We start from the raw sequence: 21,012 nt of genomic DNA on the forward strand, positions 1-21,012 counted from the left end.
ATACATAACACACACACTCACTCACACACACATTTATATACAGTTACTAAACTTGCTCCCACTGTGAGCTGGGATTGGACCACTGGGGGGTCTGACACTTTTATTTGCTCTGATGGATCCCCATGAAACTCAAACCACACACTGTGTCTGGCTGTCTGTCTGCAGGATGTGTGTTTAGGTAAGGGTTCAGACTGAAACAGGATCACATCGCGTACCGTGAGCTGGGCGAACCACAGTAGATTCTCGTGTATGGCGTTGACACACCACGCCTGAGTCACTGCCAGAACCACAGCCAATAGCATCCCTGTTGCCATGGAAACACACTGTCGCCATGGCCTCTGGAGTAAAATGTCTAAACCGGAAAAACTACTGGACCCTCTGAGCAAAGAAACCTCTGCTCCATCCCCCTCTGGTGAGGCGTCAGACCTTTCCTTGTCCCACATTTTTCTGCTGCTTGTTTCTTTCGAGGGCTCATCTTGAAGATTATGCTCAGGCCCTCTTGGCTTGACTCTCTTGCGAAGCTCCATTTCATGAGAAGACTGAAATTATCAATAAACTGTAGACTCCTTTGATATGCTGAATCCAGGTAGATAAACAGCATGCTCTTCAGTTGAGCTGTAGAATTGATCCAAATCCATTACAGCAAAGAAATGTAAATGTGGTGTGTCTTCTTTTCTTGAAGTCAGTCCAAATAAATTAGCTGTTTAATCGCTTCAAGTTCCTTGCCAAAGGAAAAATGCGAAAAGCTTTCTCAGAGGGTTTGAAAAGCTGATTTCCTTCCCAATCCTTCTTTTGAGTCAGCTCGAGGCAAAACAAGCATTGGCTCCTCACCAAGAACGCTGATGAGATGGCTAATCCTCAGTTTAAATTAAGGTCAAAGAGAAAAGGCCTGGTTAACAAGTTCATGCATCGCTCATTACCATGAAAGCTAGTTCTCTCCTCAGAAGGCAGCGCTCTTCTCCTCTCGGTTTCTCTCTTCACCAGATTTCTCTTTCATGGTCTCTGAGTGAGTCCCATCTCTCTGATGTGGTACTTGAAGAATCCAAGCGGGGGTCCGTCCAGTATTGGTCTGGCTTCCTCTCCCCCTTCTTTATGTCTTCTCCAGCCAAAACACGGACCATCCTCTACCTCCCCTTGACTGAAACAGACTCTTTGAAACAAAAAGCAATCTTTCCCCACAAATCAGCAGCTTACTTTGAAGAGAGCAGCAAATAAATAGGCTGAGCCACTGCAAGTCTGCAAACAGCAGGATGGGCTGTAGATCAGTGCCGCAGCCAGGGGGTGGGACAGAAAGAAAAGAGTTGACTACTGGTGACCTCTTGTCTATAAAAGCACACATGCACACAGGAAAAGGATAAGATTGAGTGGGGGTGGGGAACAGCGGGGGAACATTTTGGAACATCATTTGGAAAATGCGAAGAATCTGTTAGAGGGTTTGCGGATCTGGAATTGAGGACAAGCTGTGAGCACGACTGAAATAAACTCTCTTCAGGCTGTGGGACCGATGTGGACATGACTTCACACCTGATGAATTCAAGAGGCCAGATAATGCCAGCTGTCTCTGCATACGTAAGAGGAAGACAATTAGCTGTGGAAGGGGTGTGTGTGTGTGTGTGTGTGTGTGTGTGTGAGAGACAGAGAGACTCATAACTCTCTTTAACCTCAGGCTAACACTGCCACCACGCTCCCTGAACAATAACATGGATAAGAAACAACCTGGTAGGCTTTTAAAACCAGCCCCCTCTCTGTTGAACATCTTCCTCCGCAGACTGAAAACATGGTGATGCCATCAGACATGTCAGGTCAGATCAAGCACCATCATTTACAACATAAAAACTCCAGGCAGGCAGGAGTCTCAAACTAGCAAATTACTTTCCAGCATGTTTCATGGTGCTTTCCATCCTACATGACCCGGACACACTGGAGAGCGCACGCATGTGTGTGTGTGGATGGAAAAGTGGAAGGCAAACAGAGACCTCTTAGGATGAGAAACTGAATACACCATCTCCACAGGCTAAAGGAAGAAACAGCAACAGTTGGAGGAGAGGTCAGCTCACAGCATCAGCTGTCAGAGTCAGAGGCGTCTAGGTGAGCTAAATGAAAACTACACCATCCAGCATGAGCGCTTCTGCTGGTGGCATGTCCTGGATGTTGACTCAAGCTTTGAAATATGAGTAAATTAAACAGCTTTAATAGGAAACTGAATCTCTTACATTCTTTGTGTCCACTGAGAGAGCAGATTTTCACCTCAGACAGAGCTGTACCAGAGCTGTTTCGAGAGTGAATAATGTGAAGGTGTTGGCAGCGTGTTAGAAAACAAAATAAAGAAATGCCTGCCCAGACACAAAGGTAAGTGCAGCGCTGAAGTGGCTACAGATGTGGTCTCTTCCTTCCTCTGTGATTTCATTTCATTGGACAAAAGAAAAGCACAAAGCCAACATTACATCACCTGCTTTGCAGACTGTTATTATAAAACCTTACTTCAGCCTTTTTTCACTGCTGCATCTATGTGTTTTGAAGCCAGGAGTGAAATCACTGTGTATGACCAACAGAGGGATTATGTACAAGTCTCTACGCTGGTTTACAGGATTCAGTGATGACTACTTGTAGATCATATGTAGCAAGAGCTTCAGGTATTTCCTGCTTTCTCTCTTTTTTTCTCCAAATAGCCACAATCAAAGATGACATTTCATACTCTTAACCAATCACTAGCACAGTCCTCTGTTGTCTAAATGAGACGCCCTCACCGTGGTACAGTCAAAATGTTATCTAAATCAAGCACCAGAGGTTTTATGGAAAAAAACTTAAAAGCCTTTTTCTACACGCAACCTTCTTCATGTCTCTTTAAACCCAAACCAGCTCCTTCCAGCCATGCAGAAAAGGAGCGTTGGACTAACATAGCAGCTGGAGAGCACGCCTAAATACATGTCTGCAAGAGACATAACCATCCAGCTGTGTTTGAACCCAAGTTAGACGTAAATTCAGAAGACTATAAAGCATCAACCAAGAATGCATCAAGACCTTTTATGTAGATCTGAACTTGTGTTGAAGTCTAAATCATGTTTATCAACCTTATAAGTTATAAAAAAGTGACATGTGACATTTTGCTGAACGCGAATGTGATCACAAATTAATAGCACATGGCTACTTCGACGTCACCCATCTGTTCCTAAAACCGTGAAATGAAGCCAATCTGCGGACGCAGCCACATTTTCTATGATGCCGGCTGTTAGTTTTTCTTCAAGCAGCCACAGGGCGCCTGGCGGTCACGTGACCTGAGCTGTGCCTCTGATTGAAAAATCAAATGATCCTAATAACTTCTAAAAACCACAGAGATAGAAAAAAAATTCACTCTCTGTACAGTGTGTGCCAATAGTGAAATCAGCGTTTCAGACCCAAGCTGTTTTTTTTAACCAGGTTGTAAATGTGTTTTTTAATGCTGTAAAAGCCAGTTTTTATGGCTGGGTGTGTACGTGACTTTGTCTTTCTGCAGCCAGCTTCAAGCGGATTCTCAATGTAAACATGTAAACTAAGGATGAGAACAAGTACTCCAGCACTCACCGTAGACCCTATTATTCAAGTAACATGTTCATTATTTGCACACATGTGCAAGCGCTGCTTTTGGTGATATAACTTGAACACATACAGTGTCACATGTGTGACCCATCTTTTTGTCTTCGCCTAACTTAAGATACCAGGTAGGAAAATAGTTAAGAGTATACAAACTTATGACAGAAACAACTGATTTTCAGCAGCTACGGCAACTCTCTAGGAACATTTCGTTATTATACCAAAAGCAAAAGCACAACAAATACAGAACTGTCTGCTAAACCTGCAGCATATCAGGCAAGAAAACTAATGTCTAGAAGTACTTCAACAAAAATGACGAAGTTGATATCAGGGATGCAATATAAATTTGTCACAATATCCCTATCGGCCGATGTGTAAAAGTGGGCCGATATTTACTCATTAGCTGCCAGCCATTTTCAGCGCATCTTGAACAGTCTTTCAAGACCCAAATAATATTGTTTTCTATGACTATGTAAACACCAAACTACCTAAAAAGAGTAAACTCTATTCTTTTATGTCTCTCTTCCTGTTTTTGATCCAAAAATAGACAAAATGTCCTTTTTTGATGAAGTTCATTTCGGGCACTCCATCCTTTGATCCTCTCCATGGTCGTCTTTTCTCACGATCACACCGCTACTTCTCCCTGAACTACTTTGACACATCATCTTAGATTGTTTTTTTTTTCTTTACCGATATTGATATCGGTAAGTATTGGTTATCGGCCATAACAGCAACATTAATATCAGATATCAGTATCGGCAAAATTTTAATGCATCGGCATCCCTAGTTAATATGCAGTGATATGTGGTGTTAAACTTCTATGCCATAGAATAACTGGTTCGATGCTTAACCACATACGCTTAAAGAAAACAGCTGAGACAGACAGTTTTGCATCAGATAGTCCTGTTAGCACATTGTTGTGATGAAACGGAACAGAAAAGATCAGCCTGCTAATAAACAAAATATTAACTGGAGATATGCTCCTATTAAGCTTTAAGCTGCAGGGTGAAGGCCTCAGAGAGCTGATGGCATTTGTCAAGTCAGAGAACAATAGATGTAAAGTCTTTAAACATAGTCTGGGAGGTCTGTGTCAAACAGACCCTATTTTTGTTTACAGTTAAAGAAATCATTTAAAAAACAATCTGCGAGTACTCATTCATTAGACTTTTAGGATAATCGAGTACAGGAATTACTGTAAATTACCATCTCTAATGAAAGAGATCTCCACATCCTAGAGGTTCCTGCTCATTAGAGTGAATCCATGACAGGATTTTATAAAGAGAAGCTCTGAGGGAGAGGGTGGAGTCAAGTGAGGGGGCAGGTTTTATTATACCACTACATATGATGTCACAAGTCGGGCACATTATCAACAGACCGTCAGACTGACTGTTAAAGAGAGAGGTGGATTACAAACAGAAAAACAGGATAAGTCTAATTCACACTAAGTGAATAGGTAATAGGGCTGAACAGTTTGTGAAATAATCAAATCACGATTTTTTTAGACCAAAATTGCGATTGCGATTTAGCATACAATTTTTTGCAGGGGATGTTTATCTTCTGCATTGTTAGTTAGTTAGTTAGTTAGTTAGTTAGTTAGTTAGTTAGTTTTAAGTTTCCAGTCATTGCACAATCAAATACACTTATTTACATACATATACATATATCCAAACATATCTAAATATATATATATATATATATATATATATATATATATATATATATATATATATATATATATATACATGTTGAGCCACACATACATGTATTCTCACACATATACAAACATACACATAACCGTGTGCAGATCAATGTACCTGGTAGTGCTGACTGAAAGGGTTTAGGCTGAAGTTGAAACTTATAATTGCCTAACCCCCGTAGTATTTCAACAAAACCAATTCAAGATGGCGCAAACAATAAACTGTCTATTTAAGTCTTCAGTTTTAGACACCGCCGAAACCCAGCTTTATAAAACAACTTATAACAGCAATCATAAGGTGATTAAAACAATAATAATTATTAAGAAGTGACAACATATCAATATGATTTTATTTATCATTTATCTATTTATTTATTTGTACTAGATCTCCATTTGGAGGCTAATTAACTTTAATCGAGTGCTCTATAATTTTCAATAATTCTTGATTTGAGGCTTTTTTTAAATGCATTAATAGTTTTGGCGTCTTTAAGTTGTCCATCTAAGTTGTTCCATAGATCAACCCCTCGAACAGAGATACGTCTACTTTTCAAGTTAGTTCTAACTTTGGGTTTATAGAAACTTCCAGAATCTCTGAGACTATAGCTATTTTCTTTCAGTTTGAACCGATCTTGGAGACAGTGTGAAAGCTTTAAGTTGTGAGCTTTATACATCACAACAATAGTGTTAAAATCAACAAGATCATGAAATTTCAATGTATTATATTTGATAAACAATGGATTTGTAGAGGCATAGTAATCAGAAAAATTAATGATTCTAATAGCTTTCTTTTGCAGCAAGAAAATTGGTTGAGTGTTTGATTTATAATTATTCCCCCATATTTCCACACAATAATTAAGATATGGAAGTATGAGTGAGTTGTACAGGATATGAAGTGCATTTTGATTTACAAAATTTATAATTATATAAAATGTAGCGATAATTTTTGATATTTTAGTTTTTAAATTATTTATATGCAATTTCCAATTAAGTTTGTCATCAATATTAACTCCCAAAAACTTAGTGGTATAGACCCTCTCAATTTCTACTTCACCAATTTTTATGTGACATTGTGTATTTACTTTCCTATTTCCAAAAATAATATATTTAGTTTAATTCAAATTTATTGAGAGTTTGTTAACATCAAACCACTTTTTTAATATTTTGACTTCAGTTCCCACAGTGTCCAAAAGCTGCTCAAGATCTTGTCCGGAACAAAACAAACTGGTGTCATCAGCAAACAGGATACAGTGCATTTTTTTTAGAACTTCACATATATCATTAATATACATGATAAACAATTTGGGTCCCAAGATAGATCCCTGTGGGACACCAAAGGTTATTTTTGTCCTACCTGAGTTGGCATTATTTAAATGCACATACTGATCTCTGTTGCTGAGATAACTTTTGTAGCTCACAGGAGTTTTCTTGCCAGAAAAAAAAACAGCATTTTGACCTTTGCTGGTTTTGAGAGAGAACTAGTACAAGTTACTATAGTCTCTCCAGGTCTCTGTACATGAAACTTTTTTGTTTTCTAATTGCAGCCTTTGCGATTTGCAATTGCATTCTATTACATTGCAATGTTGGTTTAAAACTGATTAATTGTTTGGCCCTATTACGTCAATAATCCAGACTTGCAAGAATATGAGTACATATAGTGAAGAAAAAATTCTTAATATGTCTTCTTTAATTTCAGCCAATTCATGGATCAAATGAAAATTAAACCTTATATTTTAACCAACTGTAGAAAATGCTGATGATTTTGAGCTTTTAGCCAAACCGGTGATTTAGAGACATCTTCAAACCTGTCACTGGTGAATCTGTGATAATTGGCCGATTAGGCAGAAGCAGTCAAAATGTTTCTCACAGGAGCCACTGCACTTTTACAAGCCAAAGACTATATCTTCATTTTAAAGTTAATGAGAAGAAGACAAAGCAGAGATGTTACCAAAGCAGCCCTGTGAGAGCTGACTGCAAATGTCCAGATGACGCCACCGTTCTTGTGTTTTCCTGTAACAGCCCTCTGTGCTTTCGCTCCTGCTGAGTCAATGGAGTGACCTCATCAAGATGCATGTTAACGGTACTCTTATGTCCTACTTTATGAGTCTAATTAAAATGAACTAGTTTGAGCTACGTGTTATCTCACCACAGTGGGAATCAAGAGACTTAACACTTGGTGCAAACAGCCAAATTAGATGGGGAGTAAATAGGCAAGCGTCTGAGAGGGGTCAGATGCTATTTTCAGATTCAAACAGCTCTGTGTGTGTGTGTTTGTGTGTGTGTGAGCAGACTGAGACAGGGGATTTTATAGCAAAAACAGAAGGGAAGACTTAACACACTCACACACAGACGCACACACATATGCGTGCAATGTGCGGTGATGTCAGCCAGGAGTCCACTTGTGTGGGAACATTTCGGGGAAATGTTCGCCAGGCCTGTAAAATGACCTGCATTTATTATGAATGGAAGCATCTGTCGGTCTCTTCCCAACACTCAAACACTCACACACACTCACACACACTCACAAAATCATTAGAAAAGATCAGCAGAGGACTACAAATACAGTCCCTATGGGTTTCACTTACTGAACTGAATATGCTGCTGTAGATTACCTCTATATGGGTCAAGACATAATTCACATGCACCTGGTGGCTGACGGTGTAGCTGATTTGTAAAACTCTTGTTTTTTTCCTCTGGTTCAAACAGAAAACTCTGTAAGTGTGTGTGTGTGTCTGTGTGTGTTTGTGTCCTGTTGGTTTCTGGAGCCAAGTCTTCAAGCCTATATTTTTCCGTCATGGATGGCACCATGTTGGAAATGCTGTCTCAACCTAACATTCAGTCGACCCGACAAGGGACAAGAGGTACAGCTGAGGCAGACTTTTAACCTTGTGACCTCAACCACTTCAAAACCAATTGATACAGTCAACATCCCAAAAAAACCATGAAATCCAGCTCCAACAAACCTTTAGCTCTAATGACAAAGACAAAATACCTGAATTTAAAATTCAAATTACTGAAAAAACTGTAAAAAAAAAAACAGAAACAGAAAAAGAACAGAGTTGAGGAAAGAGAACGCCCAAACACCGTACCATAGATGTTGGATTAATACTTAAAAGGAAAGTGAACTACACACAGTGAAAAATTAGGTGCATCTGTGTGATAATGAGTATGTTGCAGCACATTGTTGATGATAAAAATCATTGGACGCATGGAATTAAACAAAACATGCTCATCTGTTGAGTGTCTATGGCAAATTTTTTGATTCATTATATTTAAAGTTAATGTGGTATCCCCTCCCCGCCACTTGATTTCACCAGGTATCAAACGTTATCTCAGGGTTTGTTACAAATAGCTTGTAACTGAGAGTGAGGAAGGGCATGGATGCTGAGCTGTACATCACAGCATCATCAGCGATGATAATAAAGTTTTCACAGGATACCACAATCAATATCATTTATATACAGAATAAAAAAGTGGGCACAACCATAGACTGTAAAAACAATGGATGTCATCTTGCTTGGCTCGAAGTAAGGTCGCCATGAAAACTTGAAAACTGCTCCCCCTGGTGGCTGACTGCAGTATAGGTAAAAAACATCCTGCCCTCCAGTCATTCCAGATGGGCTGTGGTCAAACTTAAAAAAGTTAATACAACTCATAGAAATGTTTCTCACTTCCGATTATTGTGATGATTTGAAGATATCATTTGTCCGTCTGTTTCCATTAAAGTTTTGTTTTCATTAGTTCTACAAGGTTAAAAACAAGGCTTTACGTCAAATTTAACGATAATGGACAGCTGCCATTCTCACATATTTTTTTCAGGAATTGTAAAATATGTCAGGAGGTAGAGTCAAGAAGTGATTAGACTCTCAAAAGTAAAAAAAATATTTTGTATTTTTGTCACCAGGCTCCACTCAGATTCTCCCAGAATCCCTTTACAGTCTCTCTACTGTGCAGACTCTGGTTGCACAACTGCTTCAATGGCTGCGCCTGTGATGGGGGTATTTAGGCTTCAAAACCGTACAATGGTAAATGGCAGAGCCACGCTGTCCATTCTACATACAGTCTATGGGCCCAACACTGACCCCTGTGATACTCCTTAGGTCACTGTAAAAGGGCTAAATGTCTTGCCTGCCAGGTAGCTATCAGATCAACCAGTTGCTTGTTCTGACTGTCCTGCTCTATTAGGTATTAGTTTGAGATGTGTATGGTCCACTGCATCAAATGCTTTTTAAAAGGTCACTAACGTTTCACTCTTTTTCAGTAGACAGTAAAGACAACTTCTATCTATTACTTACTATGACTATTTTAGCATTGCAGATTAAATGCCACCTCCAGGACACCCTGCCCCTGGATATGATACAATGCTGACTGTATCTATGAGATATAAAAAAATTGGGAAATGAGGTATCTAGTACAGTCTGCTTTTCTAAAAGTTGTGTGCAGGTGGCCTCTGATGTCACTGGAGCCAGCCTGAAGTCCCTGGACACTGGAGAAACTGCCTTTTGTTAGCACTTTCACATTGGTGTGATTTCTCAGGTCTGGTCTGGAGGTTGTGTTTGGTCACAGGCTGTTCCTAGAGTTCAAAGAATGAAGGAAGTCCAGTGTTTCATACAGAGTTTATAAAGGTGAAACTCATTCAGCCCCTGTGAATAACAAGGAAACTGTCCAGCATGTACATCTTTGGGCTGCAGCACGTGACAGATGATGGCCCACACGAAGAAAATCTACCCCTTGAAAAAATGCAAAGTTCTTCTTGAGGTTCCTGTTAGCTGCTAAGAAGAAAATCACAGGGCCCAACAGATGCCAACACTGGCACCTCTCCTCATCATGATTATTACTCTAAGTGGGCTTGGCGTCAGCGCTCACGTCTTGTACATCTATTTATAGATCATCACACTTCCAACAGCACGTTTAGGGCTGTAAAGTGATTTTGTCTGTGTTTGGTGAGAAAGTAAGCAGCTTTAAGTTGAAAAACAAGTTAGCGCAGTGGCAAGACAAAAGCAGGCCTCACACACAGGATTCATGCTAACACAAAGATAAAACCGCGATAAAAGGCATTGTTTTAAATGATGTAGCTCCAAATCTGATGGCTGTATTAGTCTCCTGACAGGCTTATGTTACAGTAAAACTTAGCACATCATCATTCAAACCTTTAGAATAATTTTTAACAAACAGATTCAAACAACATCCTGTGCAAACTACACAACATGAGAAAAACCAGGCCACACTAACTGACCTCCATCCCAGCCTCCCTTGACTCATGCATCAACCAAAACAAATAACTACTACTGCACAGCTATATCAGGCAAAAACAAGCAACAGCAACTCTCTTCATTTACATTCTGTCCCAGTTATGACTCTGACAGAGCGATCTGTTCTGCCATGTCAACCAGATTAAAATCTGCTATGTATATCTCGGTCTGAAGCACAGTGCTGGTGAAGCTTTGGAGGGGGGATTTAAATAACAGCGTATCTGGCAGGGCACAATGTTCTGGTGCTGTACAGCACTGAACAGACCGTAAAAAGGCATGGCAGCAGTTTCCAGCCATGTTTTAGGACTTTATACGGTTCATTTAACAGGCCTGAAAATCAATCCTCTACAGAGCATGGAAAAACAATCGGCTCATTTCGGGACTGAGCGTTTACGACGTGTTTGCATGCCATTTTACGGAGAAATCTGGACGAGGAGGCTCACTGATTGGCCTTCATGTTGGGGCTACATTTCTTCTTAAGATAAGCAGAGAATTTGTGTGGAATTATCTTGCTCTTAAATGATTAACCCTGGAGACATTTTCCAGCTGTGAATATCCACATCTGTGATTTGGATGATGACTCTTACATATGGATGTCAAATCCTGAGATAACCTCCCTATAACAGTGTCAGGTACATTAATCCAGCCATCACTGGAGTGCCTCTTAACAAGTGCCCCATAAAAGAAGAGAGTCCAGCTGTTTTCAGCATTTCCAGATAAGGCCTGGAAAAGCTTTGTTTAAACCATTAATGAGACATAAAGCCACAAAAGGCTAATCAGGCTGGATTTTTTTTGTGCCATGTGTCATGTGTCACGTGTACCGGAGCAAAGCCAATCAAAATGCGAGCTGACTCAGCTGTCTGACCAAAGAGGGAGTAGGAAATCTATCTGTTATACTTGTTACGACTTTTTTCTTTTTGTGTGTTTTTTTCAAAATCTAATGGACCGATAACAACCATCTCTGCTTTTTCCACTTCGTCCGTCATATTTGTTTACACTGAAGTCATGTTTTGCTGGATTTGGAATAATGAGCATGAAGAAGCTGATGCTCTGCTGAAGTATCGGTTAGTGTGCGGTTTTCTCCGGGGAGAAAACCACACACTGTAATATCAGAGGAGAGAGATCTTGCACGATCTGTCTTTTGTTATCATCAAGTGTGTGCTCTCTAAATGTGTGAAGGTTTGAAGAATCCTGTAATGAGTGCCAGCTTTGAGTTATCACATCTATCAAACAAATGAGACATTAGTATGTCTGTATAACACCGTATGGAAAGAGCTGTCACCAGGGGTGCAACAATCACAATTTTCTGGCCAATTACCGATCTTTAAAAAGCCGGACCTGCCGATACCGATTAGGGCTGATACCGATTCTTATTTTTTTTTAACTGAACAACTAAACTCATTGAGCAATACCTGTGAAACAATAAAATCTTTGTGTTTTAAAGGTATAATTGGTTGTTTGATTTAGATACACGTTTTGTTATACTGGTTAAAATGATCTACATCACCCGATGGCAAGCAATACATGATGTGTTCTTAAATGAGGTGGAGTCCTGACGAGATGCTACATTCAAATTCATGCTAGTTTTTCAGGACTGCCAACCCTGCTTTTAACTTGAAAAAACAATTAAGTGTCCTGAGTTTTAGGTCTCAGAGCAAAAAGCAACAATGGCTGGCTGTCAGACCTTCCTGGAGGAATATAAGATTAGTTTCATATGTAGGAGCACCGATCACTGATCCCCAAAAATTAAAGATATTGGCACAGATCAATCAGCTGGCTGATCTATCAGTGCATGTCTAGCCATCACCCAGGATTGAGGATTTAGTCTGAGACAATAACAAAAAGATTCATTTCCTTATCATATATGGACAACATTACATAAAGAAGAACATTGACTATTTTTCTGGGGGAGGTTTTGAAAAGGGTCAACTTTCCTCATCAGACAAAATTATTAAAGCAGCATTAAATATTCCTTTAAGCTGACGTCCATATATTATATTCTTATTCTTTAAGCTCTTTGAATCGAAAGACAAGCCGCCCTTTTGACTGTGTGAGTAAAATAATTACTACATTTCATAACATTTCTATGTGCTCTAAGAAAAGTGTTTGGCATTTTACCCAGTGATAAATTCATAAATTATGAAGAAAAAAAAATAGATCATCGGAAAGTCAATTAATAATCAATAAATTTTCATAAAAAGTAACCTTTAGATGCAGCCCCAGGAAGTACATAAAGGTACTTTGGTTTTTAATGATAAAAAGGAAAACTTTGAAGTTCTGCAGCATATATCATGTGTTATTGTTGACCATCAAGCACTTGAACAAAGCAAGTTCTCCTGCTGACACAATCTTGTTAACCAAGAAATCAACATCATCAACAATCATTCCAGGGGATTAAGCAAAATATGTCTTCAAGACACCACCTTTTAGGAACGTGAGTGTATGTGTACAGGATGATCGCCAGTCAGTCAAGTGAGCCCTTACATGGACAAAACTCATAGGTTTCTATAACTTAAAAATCAGTAAGTTATTAAAAAATGGCCCTGCACAGTGTGTTCAGATTGAAAAAGAGGCACTCAGACAAAACTGTTTTTGTGTACCAGGCTCTGAACATGTTTCATTTAGCTGTACTAACAGCTTTGACTGTTGTAGTTTCTGGTGTTTCTGCAGCCAGCCTCAAGTGGACACTTTCACATAGGCTTCATATTTCAAGACTGTAAGATGAAGCTTGATCTCATTTCAGTATATGAACACGCATTGGTTTCTTTGGCATATATCAGCAAAATGAAACACAGAAACAAACCCTTTCTTCTGTGATTTACTTACGATCTATGGGTCAATGGAAATGTCATGACTATCCTCAGGAGGAGGAGAAAAGTTTTAAATGTTTGGTTTTAAATGTAGGTGGAATTGATTATTTCCGATGCTGTCCAAACAGTTGTTGCTGCGACTGGCTGAGTCTCTCTGAGAAGTTACTCACATGTGCAACGTTGGTCTGATGAAGTTTTTACAACAATGAAAGCAACCACATGACACATTATGGAGGACCGGTGTCTGACTGCAGTCACTTCTGTTGTTTCAATAGACATTTTTTCCGCCTTACTTTGGCCTTGAACAGGAAAAGATCCATAAACCTGGAAGCTGCTGAACGGAACATTTTGATATCTTAACCAGTGCTTTTCCCATTGTGTCATGTTGAATGTTTTCCAGATAATCCACCGGCTGATAATGGAAAATAATATCAAGAAAAAAAAAAAACAGGAGCAAAAAAACAGGAGCAACCTTTGTGTGTGTGTGTGTGTGTGTTCATTTATGTGTGTGATGTGGCAAAGCTAAAAGTTTACCTTGATGTTGGAGAACCAGAGGTCGTTCTCGTGCAGCGTTGCCATGTAGATACAGCAGAGCAAGCCGAGACCAACAGACACAGACCAACCAATGGATGTCCAGATTATCGCTCCCCATGACCAATCACCTGCAGGAGCAAAAAGAAAAAGGAACACAGCCAGTGCAGCATGTTTTACCTCTTAGATGTGACTTTTATGTAGAAGAAACCTTGAGATGTCCCCAAAGGAAAAGCAAAGGTGAGAGTAAAGTAATCAGCGATGGCTTTCTTAATCAGCTTCGACATTTTAGGGCTTTAATGTTCCTGCTGGCACAAGGTTAGATTGGATTTTAGGATGTATGTTAGGGAAATCTTTCAGCCTAAAGGAAAAATTGATCTGCATCTTTCTCATGGCCAAAATTTAAAAAGCTTATTGACGGCTACGCATTTTTTCCAATAAAAGAAAAGTTTGTGCATATGACACCTATCCCTATCTTCCGCTGTCAGATTTATTTAATCTTTTTCATGTTTTCCTCAATTTGTTTTTGTAAGTAGGGATGCAATGATCCCACTTAATAATTCTAGATACCAGGGCCTTGGATATTGGCCGAGGCTGATACCGATCCATTCCAATGCCAGTATTAATTTAACATTTTCTATTCTTTATCATGAGGATGAAACTGGGGATAATATTTCGCCAACTGAGAATTTTCTAACTTTGTGAACCAAACTGAAATGCTTTATCAGAACAATCATTTCTCAGCTCAGTAAGTGTTTCACCCAAAAGTTATCCCTGAGGTACTTTGTATGCATGTTGTAACATCATCAAAATCACATTTTTAGACCTGTTCTGCATAAAAACACTTTCGAGGGCAAACTGAAGAGCTGATTTTATTGGCAGTTATCCCCCTTGAAATGAAGGGATTACATTTTCAGACAGCCTCTCTAGGAGGACATTGATGGTGTTTCACTTGGTTGTTCCGATGAAAAGTGACAGAAATGGTGTTTTCAAAAATTAGGAAAGGAGAGATAAGAGTCCAACAAGCCCCTCCAAAGAGCCAGCCTGGCAGTACCTGTCAGGGCTTTCAGAGACAATATGACAGAGCCATTGTCAACGCTAGCACCTGTGCTCTATGCTGAGTCAAAACGTCTCCTGTCAGCTATAAAAAAGGCCTTTTGTCCCTCATCTGTCGACATTTATGAGAATCAAAACGTTTTCGCTGCAAAACATTTAAATTTGTCATACAAAGCCATAGGCATGTAAGATTTCTGACCTTTATTACTCAATGCAGCTACAAACAATATTGTATTTATGATGTGTAAATTAAATGCAATGTAAGAAAGTTTCAGTTCATTATGCCTGGAGTACTCTGAGGAAACTACACAGTTCAAAACACCACAACAGGTGTGAGGGTTATGAAAATGTGGCGACTTCATTAAAACCCCACTGAGAACTTTACTCCCTGTACTGCCTCCACAGCAGGTCAGAGGTCAGGTTTACACACAGAGCACTGAACCCTGGAGCTGGATACAGCTCAAGGACTCTGCAGCGGGGCAGATCACTGCCAGCCACGTTCACCTCTCCAATACAGGGCACTACTTCCTGCTGTCACTGGACCACAGCCTTCTGTCTGTAAACCGTGTATAAAAATGAGCTCTGCCGGGTGAAGGGGAGGTTCACTCACCGTGCAGGATCCTCTCTGGATGATGATCAGTGCAACAGTTGGACTGCTGGGGATGAAGCTCTGCACCAAGAGGGGGCTCCTTCCCTTTGCTGCCTTTTCTCTGACGGAGGGCTGTCATGTTGAAATTCTGCAACTACAAAATTCTGTGAAAGCACACAGAGGTATGAGAAAGGCAAGCAGAAACACATGGACAGACTGTGAACCAAGATGAAAGCAAACAAAGATGTGTAGCTTTCATACAGCTTGCAATGCAACCTGTATGAAAGCAGATCTGTTGCATCACAATTTAATAATGGAAGGCTTGTTTGAGCATAGTGTGAGGGGGTCGTTTTGCATATAGAGAAAATAAAACCATGTATGCATGTTTATGTCACATATTTCATTACTGTTCAACCTGATTGACACGTATGTTTTAAGAAAAAAAAAAAGCAGGCTTTTGTTGGGCTGTGTATGGACCCAAACCTGCTTCTTTCTGAGTTTATGACTGTGCAGCTTCTTTGTTTTGTTATTTACCACTGGATTTTTGGGCATGAATCACCAATGCACCGTTATTTGTATCTCTGGCATAGATAGCTGACTAAATGAGAGCAAAAATTAAAATAAGGAACAACTGTTTCATAAAAACATCCATACCAGAATCAAATATCGATCAAATTGAGGGTTTTAACACTGGATTACATGACTGTAGTTAACATTCAGTCAGATTCTGATGTTTGGGATGGACAGGCCTGCTCACAGCGGTGTTTCCTGCTCATGTTGTGGCCAAAATAACAAGAACCATCACAACCCATCTATCCACAGCGACGGAGCCAGATGACTGAATTTCAGGCTACGCCAACCATAACAACACATGTCCAAGTCCCCGGTAGTCAGATAAGGAGGGAGTTTAGTCACAACAATGCGAATAATGAGACACAGACTAGCTTTGAGTGCTGTGGTCCAGGTTTGGAGTCGCATTGTGCACTCTTCTCTGGTCGTGTTGTAATGAATGGGCATGTTGAATTAAGGCGCAGAGCTGCTATGGACGCCAGATTTCCCTTTACTCCTGACAGCGACAAAGACATTGTAACATCGTACATTTATAAGCCTCACCCTCTTTCCTCTACAGCAGCGGCGGGTAGGATGGTCCGACAGCTCTCCTCTACCTCCCCCTTCCCCTCTCCCTCTCCCTCTTTCTCTCTATCTTTCTCACCCTTTCAGTTATCGCTCCTCTTTTTTCCTTCAGCGGACAGCTTCGTACCGCACTGTGTTTAACCACGGGACGCAACCGGAACACAACAGAGCGCGCCTTCAAAATAAAAGCGTCAGCGGTGGACTTGTGAAATGGTGGTGTCCAACAGATAAAATGACATGGACAGCAGAGCCAGAAGAGAGAGAGACACACACATATATATTGACACATATTCAAGGCTCAAGATGTGGTAGATAAGTGCACCAAATGTCATCTAAAGTGGAAAAGGGGAAAATGGATAACTGGTGAGCTTGGCTGTAAAAAAAAAGATTAAAAAAAAAAAAAGTATTGCCTTATGTACTGTTTTCATTTCTTTCAGTGTCAGTGTGCAGAGTAGTACAATATTTGGAGAAATTTAGTTTTATGACAAAGTGTGTGCGTTAAGTGTTTGCTCAGGTCATAACTCCCTTTTTTTCATTCATTTTCCTTTATTGTCACAACTGCACAATTAGAGTGTGCCTATCTGGTGCAAAATACAGCAAGAAAAAAAAATCTGCCTGTGTTAAAAAAAAAAAAATGGGTGCACATGTTGTGGAGGCAGGATATGCTCTCATTAGAAGGTGTGTAGGAAGTAAATATGTACAGGGGTTCAGTAAAAGGTACAAAACATGTTGTAAACAATGAGTGAATTTGATTATTATTATTATTATTTTAATACTCTGCGGGTCTCTTGTAGGGTTCAGCTCCCATTTGGCACAGGGATAGAAGCTGTTCTTGAGTCTGTTAGTCCCTGATGACATGGACCTGAACCACCTTCCAGAGGGCAGCAGTCTTAACATGGTGTCTGGGGTGGGAGGGGGCTTTTTGGACGTCGACTGCTCTGCTGAGGCAATGGTGGTAGCAATGTTCCTGTAGATTTGGCAGTGGGCAGCCAATGATTTTCTGGACAGAACCAGTGACCTACTGCAAGATTTTCTTTTCTGCAAGTGTACTATGTGGAGATAAAGTATGTCAGCTTACGCTAAATGGAGCATCTGAAGAAGGAAATGTTGCTCTTGTACGTTATCCCTTCTGAGGACCCCCAGGAAGCAAAGATGCTGCTTGGCCTTTTTGACTGCTGATGTGTTTTGGGTCCAGGACAGGTCTTCTCCAATATGGAAGCCCAGGAACTTGCAAAGAGGGATCCTTTCCACATAAGACCTGCTGCTGTGCAGTGGTGTTTGAGTTCAAGGTTCCTAATGCAGCTCCTGGTTCATCCTCCCTGAAACATATATTATCCCCTCTGGAGTTTGATACACCACTTAAAACTGAAGCAAAAAAATATATTGAACTACTTAAATAACTGATTTCTGAGTTGTTCACAATAGATTAGAAAACATTGTTTGCAAGATTATCAGAAGTTTCTTTCTCTGTTAAAGTCTTTATTTACACTGACAACCCATAAAACTGCCCTGTCCCCTGCAAAACTTGAGCTACACAATCTTCAGTGGTGTTATGAATTTAAATTCTTTGGGGGAAAATAATCCTCATTTATATCAGGTTTTATTTTTTAGCCTTACAATGTGTCGACTTAATACTAAAAGTTGTGAAAATACTGAGTAGTTTAACACTGTCCCAAGTGTCCTGTCAGTCCTGTCATGTTTACATGAACCAGTAAATACAAAGTGTTGCACCTGCCTTTAAAGCTACTCTTGAATCCCCTCAGTCTGTGATCCTACTCTTGCATTTCACTTCTATGTGACTTTGCACTCTGTCTGTCTGAGAAAAGATGAGAAAGACGTTACTTTTCAAGAGTTACAGGGGCAGAGACAGGCTGGGGGGAGATCTCATGGGTATGAATTCCTGTTTTCTGCCTTTATTGATGTTGGAAATCCAGTGGCTGCTGTAAAGTTTGGGCTATGAAGATCCCATTGCCTTTTACCAAACAGTCAATACAGTATGTTTACAGTATCAAAGAAGACCGTGCCAGCTGTTAAAGAAGACTGAGCTGGAATAAACACCATACACTACATACTGTGTCCACTGGGTAATCTTTGGCATTTGTGCTTAACTTAATGCAAAACAGAGAGGCAGAAATGTCAGAATTACAATACATCAGTGACGCATCATAAAGCCGATCAGCTGATCAGTGTGAAGCAGGAAGAAGGTCACCTCTGTGTCCAGTCTCCCAGAGACATATTTGCACCCTATACGGTAACAAGGAGGAATATTATTTAAAATGTTTGGTTACGGTGTTACAGTAAATAAATCAAGAAAAATCTAAGCCCAACATGTACCTAAACATATCAATTATCACCCATAATGCTCCTTGTGTCATCCGTGTTAACATAGGGATACTTTTTTATTTCAAATTCAAACAAATTGATACTTTTAATCCAACATTGGACCCTAATGAAAAAGAAAACAGGTGGAAACTGGTGTTACCCCTCTCAGAGACATTCAAAGCTGATAAAAGCTTTCGACAAGCTGTTCCAACTCTCTCACAGTGAGGTCTGAATATGGCTTTTATCCACATTTAAGGATTCCAACCCTTCTTTCTTCAGGCACTTCAGTGCAGCCTTAACCCATCTATTTACCCATCGCTTTGGTTCAATAAACTTTAACAGCTCTGGGGTCAAAGAACTCACTCAAGGATGTAGAGGCATTCATTTCTTTGTACACTTTATATAGCTGTTGAGGTTATTTGATTCGATTCTACTTTTACAAGCCCAAAAGGTTTGATGCAAGACTGAATGACACAATTTGATTGCTGTATTTTTCTTTGAAAAAGTCACTTAAGTGTTTCCTTTCTTTGTTGTGTGAAAGCAGATGTACTGTATTACGAAAAAAAAAAAGACTGGATTAAAAGCCGCAGGTGTACCATCAGTTCTTCTCTGTCAGGGTGCTGTCTGAAAGTTACATCCTCTTCGTTCTTAACACTCTCTCATCAAGTAATTATCAGCGTATTGTCATGACCTGCATCTGTCAGAAGGTAACTAACTACCTGAAAAACAGAAAGTAGCATTTGTGACTGAGGAAAATGGAATGAGAAAACCAGACAAACAGCACTGGTGTCCCACAGGGATGCGTGTCGTCCCCACTGATTTTCCTTCTTAGCACCATTAACTGCTCCTCATAGCGCCTATAATTAAAAGACCTGTATAACCAAAATAGAATAACAAATTTTATTTTAACGCACTTTTCATTTCGAGAAATCTCAAAGTGCTACAGGCACAGAGTAAAAGAGGTAGAATTTACAAAGTTTAAAAAAGCACTTCAAGTGATTCAAAAGCCTCATTAAAGAGAGAGGTCCCTAAAGCCACGTTTCCACCAAGCAGACCAGTTCAGTTTGTCTTGGTGTGGTGTTTCCACTGACTTATTCTGGGACAGATCCCCCAATAACAGAGACGAGCTGTCCCACTTTTTGGGACCCTTTTGTATGGGTGCCAGCCTGAACCAATCTGCTCTCGGAAGGTAGAGCTACAACACTGCAGACCGTTGATTGGTCAAAACTGCAACAGTGGCTGCATTTCTCCTGGCAGCACACAGACTTCTCTGAAACAAAGCTTGACTGCACTTTGTATCAAAGAGGTACATGCCAATCACAGAGTGGATAAAATGCTGCATGTCTTCCATCTATGCTCTTTGTTTACTGTGTTGTGTTTTTCTTCTTTGTTGGATTTATTAGCGGGGTAAACTGTGTCGCGCTGCTATGGCATCACGCTATTGTTTAACAGCTGCGGCTTATGGCACCCGGCTTACATGCTGCCTACCGGACCCAACTGGACTTGGCAACGTGGCTTAAGTGCTTCTTACAGACATCCACGATATAAGGGATTTTCATTAATTTTTTTTTTTGTTTGTTTGTTTGTTTGTTTTGGGGGTTAAGTCTGACGTCTTTGGCTGGACTTTATTGGATTCTGTCCACTGACCATCTGAGTAGCTGGGTGGTAGAGTTAACCAATCAGCAGCAGAAAAGAAAGTTAGCACCAACTTCCTTTGTATGGCGACCACCATCTCGATCTCCATTACACCTCTCGAGACAACAGTGGGTAATATCACCGAGACGTTTGTGTTTAGTAAAATGTGTGATTCCAACCCAATCTTCTTTCCTCATCTTGCTGCTGTCAAAAAAAAAGTAACCCTACTTAAACATGACATCACCTCAAGACATCATTCCTGGATCCCACCTGGTTAACCTGAAATCTGAAGTGGGAGTCATGTTTTGACCTTGTTTTCAGCAACTCTTGCTGAAAAAGAATCTCAGGTGCAGGCTCAAAGAGGACAGAACAAGACCAGAAAAGACAGTCAGAGCTGGAGAAGGAATCAGTGGTGTGAGT

The 21,012-nt window shown here is 40.1% G+C and overlaps 1 protein-coding gene across 3 annotated transcripts in view; it reads right to left on the minus strand.

The window, feature by feature from the left end:
• Nucleotides 1-16,756, minus strand: part of dpy19l3 (dpy-19 like C-mannosyltransferase 3) — a 100,613-nt gene extending 83,857 nt beyond the window's left edge. For 2 of the 3 annotated variants that reach the window (XM_074666220.1, XM_074666218.1), the window contains exons 1-3: nucleotides 16,615-16,756; nucleotides 15,523-15,665; nucleotides 13,860-13,987 (exon numbers count right to left, since the gene is read on the minus strand). In XM_074666220.1, the coding sequence (XP_074522321.1) occupies nucleotides 13,860-13,987; nucleotides 15,523-15,640 (246 nt within the window). In that variant the 5' untranslated portion in view covers nucleotides 15,641-15,665; nucleotides 16,615-16,756. The remainder of the gene's footprint in view (nucleotides 1-13,859; nucleotides 13,988-15,522; nucleotides 15,666-16,614) is intronic. The other variant, XM_074666219.1, reaches the window with a different exon arrangement.
• Between the last annotated feature and the right edge of the window lie 4,256 nt (nucleotides 16,757-21,012).

This window comes from Halichoeres trimaculatus, unplaced genomic scaffold, assembly GCF_033239565.1.
Source record: "Halichoeres trimaculatus isolate MK-OKI-2021-1 unplaced genomic scaffold, fHalTri1.1 fHalTri1_scaffold_3, whole genome shotgun sequence".
Classification (NCBI taxonomy): domain Eukaryota; kingdom Metazoa; phylum Chordata; class Actinopteri; order Labriformes; family Labridae; genus Halichoeres; species Halichoeres trimaculatus.